The sequence below is a fragment of the Podarcis cretensis genome (genome assembly GCF_951804945.1).
Source record: "Podarcis cretensis genome assembly, chromosome: 6".
NCBI lineage: Eukaryota > Metazoa > Chordata > Lepidosauria > Squamata > Lacertidae > Podarcis > Podarcis cretensis.
Window position 1 is genome coordinate 95,805,165 of NC_137175.1, and position 10,470 is coordinate 95,815,634.

General features: G+C 46.1%; 1 protein-coding gene across 1 annotated transcript in view; it reads right to left on the reverse strand.

Moving 5' to 3' along the window:
• AXDND1 (axonemal dynein light chain domain containing 1) overlaps nt 1-9,862 on the reverse strand; it is a 47,119-nt gene extending 37,257 nt beyond the window's left edge. The window contains 7 exon segments of the mRNA XM_079981194.1: nt 1,732-1,817; nt 2,518-2,638; nt 4,601-4,701; nt 5,367-5,548; nt 9,490-9,563; nt 9,673-9,722; nt 9,725-9,862. Coding sequence (XP_079837320.1) covers nt 1,732-1,817; nt 2,518-2,638; nt 4,601-4,701; nt 5,367-5,548; nt 9,490-9,563; nt 9,673-9,722; nt 9,725-9,847 — 737 coding nt within the window. The 5' untranslated portion in view covers nt 9,848-9,862.
• Between the last annotated feature and the right edge of the window lie 608 nt (nt 9,863-10,470).

Consider the following 10,470-nt stretch of genomic DNA (forward strand, 5'->3'; position numbering starts at 1 on the left):
TGTTAACAGCAATAGACTACTGTAGTTGAAAAATCTCTTTGGACTCTAGGATTCAACCATTTATTTTATTTTTATTGTGTAAATTTAAAAATACAGTAGACTAAGAGACGGGCCACTCTGTTGCAGGCAAGTGAATTAATTGAAGAAGTTCTTTGTTACAATGAGACTCACGGTGACATAAAACAACTACAGTGGTGCCTCGCAAGACGAAAAGAATCCGTTCCGTAAGTCTCTTCGTCTAGCGGTTTTTTCGTCTTGCGAAGCAAGCCCATTGACGGCTTAGCGGATTAGCGCTATTAGCGGTTTAGCGGCATTTAGCGGCTTTTAGCGGCTTATCGGCTTAGCGGATAAGCAGCTTAGCGGCTTAGAAAAGGGGGGGGAGGGGAAAAAAAGCAGGAACTCGCAAGACATTTTCGTCTTGCGAAGCAAGCCCATAGGAAATTCATTTTGCGAAGCACCTCCAAAACGGAAAACTCTTTCGTCTAGCGAGTTTTCCGTCTTGCGAGGCATTTGTCTTGTGGGGCACCACGGTACAATGAACCTGAGTAAGGAAAAGAGTGGGGCTGGGGAATGGTAATCTGCTACATATTTCTCATGCAGAAATGGGGCCCAAATGAAGGGCTAGGCTAGATGAGATTATGCATCCATGTTTGTCTTTGTTCTTTTCCCACCTTGTGTCATTCAAATTTATTTTCCTTCCAGTCTTAACTCCAGTACAAGAAGTTAATCAGGCTGGGAGAAAAGTGCCAGATAAGAGATGCCCAATGGGCAGAGTGCAACCCTGATTCACACTTTCAAGTCCTAATTCAGATTTCTGGCCTCTAGGCTCTGTTAATCGATCCATAGTAAACAAATCTGCTTGCAGTTTCCCTCGTTCACATCTATGTTTGAGATTTTTTTATTTAAAAAATCTAATTCTAACTGAGACCAACTTCATTATACTGCCTGGCCATCCATGAGGAAGTCAGTTTGGGTGGCATTTTCAGTCCCTGGGTCTCTGTCTGAGAATACAGTGGTGCCCCGCAAGACGAATGCCTCGCAAGACGAAAAACCTGCTAGACGAAAGGGTTTTCCGTTTTTCGAGGCGATTCGCAAGACGAATTTCCCTATGGGCTTGCTTCGCAAGACGAAAACGTCTTGCGAGTCTTGCGAGTTTTTTCCCCTTTCCCCCCTTTTTCTAAGCCGCCAAGCCGCTAATAGCCGCTTAGCCGCTAAGCCGCTAATAGTGCTAATCCGCTAATAGGGATGCTTCGCAAGACAAAAAAACCGCTAGACGAAGAGACTCGCGGAACGGATTATTTTCGTCTTGCGAGGCACCACTGTATATGCAAGTTGAGCATCCCTTAGTTGAAAAATTGAAAGTGTTGAACTCGGCAAAATGGTGAAATAGACTTTTTACAGGTTTCCTGCCCAGATGCAGGTGCTTTTGGCCTTGCCACTTCATCCCATTTAGTAGGTGCAACCAGGAGCAGATCGCCAGGTGGGGTGGAGTTGCAGCACTGGCCTCCTGGCAGCTGAGTCACTGCTGCTCACCAGGACATGGAGGGGCAAGGCAAGGCGGTGGAACCGACCTGGAGCTTCAGCTGGTACACAGGCACAGCCTCACCACTGCCTCACCTGTTTCCTCTGAGTAAGCAGTAGCAGGTCCACTGCTGGGAGGCTATTATTAGCCAAGTGAGTCACTCCTGGATGCAAAGCAGGAGCAACTAAAAGAAGTGCAGGAACACTCACTCATCATAATACTCCAAGCGCAGGACACCTCTGTTCTTTAGAATATGAAATTCCTCTGGAACAAGACTGTCTGCTATACCTGTTGGCTAAAGACAGAACAGACAGAGAAGGTCTTAAAATATGCTACTGAGACATAAGGAATCCACATACTCCCAAGAGGATATGTAGAGCTGGGTTTTTATACAGGCACACACACCTCCACTTAATGTGCATCCCACTTGCACACGACCGCATTTATGTGGATTGCCACAAAATAAATATATAGACTTGCTTTCCCTTGCTGGAGGCCTCCGCTTGGTTTACAACTGCCTGTTTGTTTATTTGCCTGCCTGCCTATCTACATGCCTGCCTTCTGGCTGGGGCAATTATTCAGATTAAGTGCTTAACCATCTTTAAGAAAAACTGTGATTAAGTGCTACAACTGCACAGAACTATTATGTACAGCCTAGAAATCAGTGGGTAAATGTTTTCTAACAGATTTTTTTTTTCAGCCAAGCAAAATAAATAGGCAAATACCATCTCAGATTCCTTGTGGCTTTGGGGAGTGAATTTAGCAAGCTTAGAAAACCATGGTACACAAAAATGGTAAAGTCCTCATTTTCAATTCCCACTGCTCATTCCAGATTTAAAATATTATGCTGGGTGGGGGGAAAAATTCAGAACACTCTAGTCAATGCTCAGCTCAAAGTCCATCTTGTCTCTCAGCATTCTGAAAGAATTTGTAAAAGCTGATTCCTGTGTTTAAAGTTATCACAGTTTCTTGATACAGAGTCAGATTCAACTCACAAGTTTAGTTGCAGTGGGTTCCTGCTGCTGCAAATTTGTTGAAGTTTTGTGAGAGACTGGAGTTGGGGGAGGATTCTTTGCCTCTTTCTCAGCAGCGAGGTCATACAGAAAAGAGACATCCCTTAAAAACACAAAGAAAACTATCACTCAGTTATGAAGGTGCAATTGGTCCACTGTGCAGCCGCCACCTCTCTTCTGGTTATCAAGAATTCACTAAGTATCTGATCCAAAGGCAAATCCTTTGCTATTTCAACCCAATAGTGCATCTACCACTTTCTGCCAGTGTTCTGCCTCAAAACCCTTGCTGCAGCAACAATCTTCCCATTATCCCTGAGTACCTTGATTACGGTTAGCCACCTTCATATAACACAGAATCATAGAATTGTAGAGTTGGAAGAGTCCATGAGTTCTTTCTGATGTGGTCAGAATCTCCTTTCTTGTATCTTGAAGCCATTGGTTCAGGTGCTACCCATGTGACAGCCCTTTAGATATTTGAAGATGGCTATCATATCTCCTCTCAGTCTCCTCTTCTTCAGGCTAAACATACCCAACTCCCTCAATTGTTCCTCATAAAGCTTGGCTTCCAGACCCTTGATTATCTCGGTTGCTCTCATCTGCACACATTCCAGCTTGTCAATAGCCTTCTTAAGTTGTAGACACAGTACTCCAGGTGGGATCTGACCAAGGCAGAATAGAATTGAATGCGGGTGGTGCTGCGGTCTAAACCACAGAGCCTAGGGCTTGCCGATCAGAAGGTCGGCAGTTCAAATCCCCGCAACACGGTGAGCTCCTGTTACTCAGTCCCAGCTCCTGTCAACCTAGTAGTCTGAAAGCACGTCAAAGTGCAAGTAGATAAATAGGTACTGCTCCGGTGGAAGGTAAACGGCGTTTCCGTGCAGTGCTCTGGTTTGCCAGAAGCAGCTTAGTCATGCTGGCCACATGACCCCGAAGAACCTTACTTGTTATCCAATAACCCCTGGCTATTACCAATGCTGGCCCAAAACATTTTGCTGCCTGAAATGAACCCCAAAAGGTGTGCCAATCAGATGCTTATGGAATGACCACATGCAAGTTATGAGTACAGCAGTCCTCTCATGTTATTGTTCCCCGGTGACTGGCATTCAGAGACATCCTGCAGGAGAAATGGGGCAGGGAGCCAGATGGAGTGATGGGAGAGAGAGGGGGGAAGCAGACTCTGCAAGTGATCAGTTGAGAACTCTGGCAAGGAGGAGGGAAATCATGGTGGTGGTGGTCTCAAAACGGACAGTACAATGGAAAAGAGGGGGGAAGTGCACTGCAACCAATCAGTTCAGATCTTTTCCAAGAGCAACAGATTGCTTGATGGGAAGAGGTGGAGAAAGAGAAAGGGGATGACAGAAAAAGAAAGAGAGAAGACCTGCCTGCTTCTTGCCTCTGCCCCCAGCCACTTTTGGTCTACCAACCACCAACATCTACCCTCTAGCGGATTACTCTCAGCGGAAGGCAAACTCCTTCAAGGTTCCCCCTATCCCTGAGTTAAAATGGAGCAATGTGTTGACAAGGAGGGTCTTGAAAGGGCTGGTTTTCAAACAGTGGTGGCCACCGCTTTTGCCAAGTGCGCCACAAGTTAAACCCAAGTGTGAAACAGAGCCAGATTGCTGAATGCTGAGCAACATACGCAGCCTCCCGTGCACTGGAATGGTTTGGCTCTGTGGGTGCAGGCAGCAGCATGAGGAAACAGGCCGAAGTGCAGACTCTAGGCCAGTCTTCCCCGGCCAGGTGCCCTCCTACGTTCTGGAGTACAACTCACATCATCCCTGATCACCAGCAGAACTGGCTGGGCCTGATAGGGGTTGCATCCAACAACATCAGGAGGGTGACAAGTTAGCAAAAGCTGCTCTAAGGCCATAGCTTGGTTCATGGGCATTCCTGCTCATCTCCAAGCACACCATCACCTCGGGTTAGCCACTCTCGTCTAACATACTTAATGGACGTTTCCCTAGCACTCTCCTTCAGCCTTGCACTGTGCCTCCTAAATCCTAGGACTGCTACTGGTTATTTCAAAGAGGCATGTGACGTGCCAGGGCCCTATTAATTCCATTACCTTCCAGCTCCTGTGAGGCAAATCGGATGCTCTATCAGATATCGAAACTTGTTTCTGCGTACAGGATGTTGCCAGACCCCATCAGTAGTACGAATGCACCCCTGAAGAGTGAACAGAAAAGACTGGTTCAAGAGGTTCTTCGGGATCAGGTGGTAAGCACAGACTACATCTCCAATACTGATAAGCCTAATGACACATTACACACAAATGCACATAGCAGTGAGACCCTGTCAGCTGTTTCTTCTAAGACTTAGCTGAAGCCTTTTTATGAGCTGGCGAGAAATGCATGTGAAATATGCATCAAAAACAGGAAGGAGAACATGCAAAAGACAGATGCGATAAAGGGATGGGTTCTTTATTTATACAACATGCCCAAAGCATGCTTATTTTTTTCTTACTGAACCAATCTCAAAAGTTTCTGTTACTGAAAGTAGTTTGTGATATGTACGATAAGTAACAAAAGCTGAAGTACTAAAATCTCCTTAATAAAACTCTAAGTTGCTTTACTGTGCCAGTTCTTTGGCCCAACTACTGTTTCTTGCCTCCCCCACCATTCAGTGAACTTCAGGTTCTGAAGCATTTCTCATGCCGCCATGTTCCAAATACAGGAATGCTCTCTCTTGCAAAGTGTTGTCTTAAAATACTGATGTCTATGTGCACCTGGCATAATTCGCAGTCACCAGCAGACATCTATAGCAAGTGGGTTTTGTGGCAAATTTTGTATTTAAAAAGCAAATATTCATAGACTGAAAATGAACTTATGCACCTGAAAGTCTTTTATACTTTTTGTTTTCTTGGGGGGTCTTAAAACACTGGGACAGGGGACTGGGTTGGCAGCAGAGGTCAGTGCAACAAAGATTTCTTCTGGGATGAAATCACGCTGTAAAGATGTGGGAAGAGGCTTTGAACTGTCTAATGCACCTGACTTGTCTCTTAACTGAGGGAGTTCTAGAAAAAAGAAAGAAACAGCAAGAGTAACTGTTAATATTTGGTGGTGGCAGCAGATTATCTCTACCCCCCAAACCCCGCCCCCCATTAAAGCTGACAATTCTGTCACACACATTTCATGTTAGTGCTCAAGAATAACATTAAAAATCCGTATTAATCCCTAATATAAACTGGCCTTTGAATAAAGTTACAGAAGCCCCTGCTGTAACTGTTTAGTAGGAGCATTGCTAAAGGAGGAAAGAAGCAACAGCAACAGAGAAAAATATCCACTTACATACCATGGACGTAGCCAGGGGGCGCAGGGGAATGCAACTGCCCCCCCATCAAGTAAATAAATAAATATACTTAACTAACTGAACAATGGCATCACAGATAACTCAGTTCTACCTGCCCCCCACATACAGACTGCCACCCTAAAATAAATCCTGCCTACGGCCATGTTACATTCACAGAGTTCTTACTTTACCACAGAGCTTCCCAAACTGTGTGTCGCAACACGTTAGTGTGTCAGTTGTAGTGTGTCATGTGAACAGTCCCCGCGCTCCTCCCGGGGCTGGAAAGGGGTCAGTTTAACCTCTGGTTTGCTCTGAATTACTGTGTCGTGAAATGGTGCACATCTAAAAAAAAATGTGTCACCAACATGAAAAGTTTGGAAAGCTCTGCTTTACAGGTACACGATACTCAGAATTTTAAAAAGGTGCTTGGAGCACTCAAAGACTCACATGAGAGATACATTGTGATATGCGTTTAATTTCTGTTCTTTGATCAAACTGCAACATCTATGCACTGAAAAGAGCCATGTGGCAGGACTGAGAGGACCCGGGCAAAGTGCCGCCCATGCTACCATAGACCCTCCATTGCCAGTGCACAACTGTCCCCTCTTCTTTGCCACTGTCATCATTCTGCACTCTCCCAACACCACCACAAGTTGCCAGATGTTCTGAGGAAAGGATTCCTTTTTGTTTATTTTCCCCATTTCAAAATGTTGTGCAGCAATAGATTCTCCGTTCAGCTAAGCATCACCTGAACTGGCCCCAGCCAAGCATGCAGGCTCAGCAGCACACCTGCTGCCAAACTGTCTGTGCTTTTTAGATAAGAAGAAAGGCACGCTTCCCAACCCTGCCTGATAAGCTGGCAGGGAATGGTGGAGCAAATGCCAGGGCTGCCCGCTGCCCTCTTGGATTCCACAGAAGAAATTCTGAGGAAACTCTGGAAACCAACATGGCAGCAGGTGTAACTGCAGAAGGCACACTGACTCCTAGCTAAACAGGAGAAGGATGGGTGAGAGGTTGACAGGGAAGCAGAGAGCAAGAATGATGGAAGCAAATGGGGATTTTATTTTATTTATTTTGAGCACCACCTGCTCTTCCCATTACTCCTCTCTCCTTGTTGACCAATCTTCTCTGTGTGTGCCTATAATTTACAACCCATCCAAGTCTTTGTGAAACGATGGGTCTACATGCAGAGACAGAACAATAACAGCAAATCCATAGCACAAATATTAATTCACACAAGGTTGGCTTGTTTAGCTAGTAACCACTGGCTCCTAGTTCACATGCAATCATGGTTTTAGTTAAACCATCACACACAAACACAGCCTGAAAGTATATCACTCTTCTCAAGATTTTTTGCCTTTTTGCTCATTCCTACCGAGAAATGCTAAGGTGCGAGTAAGGCAGACCCTTATAAAATCCCAGACTATCAAATGAAACAGGGGGAGAGAAAAACCACTCAAGATTTAGAGGAAAATAATTTGATATGGGACCAGTGGAGACTGAGAGTTTTTCAAGCTTATCATAGGGACATAGGAAGGTGCCTTATACTAAGTCAGATCCAGTGGCCCATCTAGCTGATACTGTTTTCTCGGACTGGCAGCAGCTCTCCAGGATTTCAGGAAGGTGGCATTGCCAGAGAGATAGAGGGAGTGAGCCTGGGTTCTTCTGCATGCAGGGCTCTACCTAGCTACAGCCCTTCCCCAAATTATATCAGTTTTTAATATGCAAAATTTGTGTGGTTTTTCTCAAGGAAGCAATTTTATTCTAGAAACTCTGTATTTCCTCAGCACTCATTGCTTTGTGACTCCACCTCAAGCACTGCATCCACCTGCAGTTTTATTTCTGTAAACTGCTTCAATATTTTTAGATGACAGCGTGGTATATAATTTTTGTTATAAAGAAATAGTGGTGTGTGGAACATGGTTACCAGACTCTAAAGGTCACTTATTACATAGCACTTTTACCCACGCTAACAGCAAGCAACAGATTGGGCTCCCCGATGCCCGCAATATTTTGTGACCATGTGTTTCATTCTAAGTGTTTTTAAATTTTTTAAGAAATGAGCAACCTGCCACTAATGAAGAATTGGTTTTTTTAAAAATTATTTTAAAAAGTGTTAAACATGAGTAGCGCTGAAATTCCTGTCTTCAACACCAACTTGGCATTTCATTAATTATGCCCCCACTAAAAGTTCAAAGTTGCTTAATGCCTCCTTTACCAACGCTAAAATATTATAATTTGATTATTAAGCCTGCAGCAGGGCTAGTTTCCTCACTTAATCCATGGCATGGTCAGGATTTTATAGTGATGATGGACTCACCAAAGGTTTAGGACTACATACAAAACCAAGGGAAGATAGCCTGAGTTAGACATTTTCTCCTCCAGTTATCTTACTTACTGGAAAGCCACTTCTTTAAATGATAAGCAACCATATGTAAAGAGGCATATTAGAAGATACCTATAAAAGAGGTGGAAGAATTGATATTCCTGCTATAGGCAGTAACAAACAGCAGACACAAGGGCTTCAGGTCCAACCACTTCTTCTTAACCTGATCCCCACATGTCCTACTTCCTTGTCTCTGATACACGCCTGTAGGACCTGTTCTCCCCATGCACTCGGATGGCAACAACCGCATACCTTGTTAGGCCCAAAATGTGCTTGAACTGAACCAAACAGAAACGGTCCTACTCCTACAAATATATCACAGTACTTTCAGGAATCCAAACACTGCAGACAGAGGCAGTCAACAAAACTCAACCCTGGCTGCAGCTATACGTTACTGAACAACCTGCTGCAAGATTTACCGTTACTATCCTTGCTGACAGATACTAAGGAAGAAGCATCTCTCATTTTTTTGTTTTCTTGCTTTGAAGTAGATGGCGGCACTGGAGTGAGTCCTTTGTTTGCAGACATGCTGAAATGTTGATTTTGGCTGGCTTGCTCACTGACTCACAGATTGTTGGCTGCTGCATATATCTGGAAGGGATATATAACCCACATAGATAGACTGTATGACTGCGATGGATGTGATTCGATTTCAGCCTTGGTTTAAGAAGGTATGCTAGCATGGGGGAAAGGATATAAATTGCAGGAGGCACACACTGTGTTCCTACATTTCTGCTTGCGCTGCAAGCTGCTCCATCTGTGGCAGTTAACCCATTTACAAGGAACGAGTTGGACTCCTGCAATAGAGAGTCACTTGCCGTCAAGATACACTCCATTTCAGACCACCTTTTCCCTGCAAAACTGAGTAGAGAGAGGCATGAATACTGTCTTAAGATACATGGATCTGTTTTGAAATGGTCAGTAGATTTGGGGAAAGGGCAAGAGGAGGGAGCACTGAAGAATAGGGAAGACGTGTGAGGACATTTGGTGGGACTGTTTTGTTTCTATTTTAGTGCTCTGTCTTTTGCTTTGAAAATACAACCGAGTAGAACCCACAGAGCCCCGTTTCCCGAGACAGCACCTTTCCTTCTGCCAGGGGTGGGGAAGTTTTGGGGGCTGCCTCTCCCCCCATCCCTGGCCAGGGCTGAGCAGAGTGGGGAGTCTGGCCCCCCCCGGCCCCTGGCTCTGCACTCCCGACCCAGGCGGGCCACTTCGGCTGGTCTGCTGCCTCCTTCCGACGTGCTCCGGATCCGGTCCCGATCCCCCTTCTCCGCTCTCACCTCCGCAGAAGGTTCGCGGCCTCGGGGCTGCCGGAGGCTCAGTCCGCCCGCTGCTGCATGGCGACCCCGCTGTCCTGAGGGGGGGGGGGGGAGAACGGGGCACGTGTGAATGGCCTCCCGGGCAGCTCCCCTTCTCCCTTCCCTCGCCCCCTTCCAGGAGGGAGAAGCGGCGGCTCCCTTTACCTCTCTCCGCGCGCTTCCCGTCGGCGTCTGTTGCCATGGCAACCGCGCGCGCCTCTGGCAGGCGTCCCTCGCAGCGCCTGACAGGGCAGAGGCCGCTCCCGCCCAGAACTTGCGCCAGGCTTTCATCCCCGCTTTCATCCCCGCTATCCGCCCGCTTCTCTCTCACGAGCCCCATTTTAGAAAGGTTGTTTTGTTTTTTGTTTTGTTTTAAGGCACCGAGTTAGACGCCTTGACAACGGCGATGGGAGCCGGGAAGGGTCCTTGCCCTAAGAAGCGACGACGGAGCATGCGCGCCAGAAAAGGCCGGTCCGCCGCGCTTGCGCTCAGAGAGAGAAGGAAGGGAGGGGCAGTGACGTGTCCGCCTCCCCTCCAGGCCAAGGACATGCGCAGAGAGGGACGGGTCCCTTTTGTATTCCCTGAGTCGAAGCACAGCTGTCAACGTTTCCCTTTTCTTGCGAGGAATCCTATTCGGAATAAGGGGATTTCCCTTGAAAAAAGGGGAAAGTGGACAGCCATGGCGCGAATAGTAAAACCCAATTTAGAAAGTGCTTTGTGTCCCCTTGCCGGTCAGTCGAGCCCGTGGCTGTGAATGCAGCTGAGAGCCGAGGGGCGACTAAGATTAGATTAGATTAGATTAGATAAATTTATTGTCATTGTCCGTATATACACAGTATACACAACAACGAAAATCAAACACCCAAGACCGGATTCACATACACATTTGCACGTATCTCCAACACTCTCATCCTATTCAGACATAATCTATTAAAACATACATAATCCAGAATATAACACAAC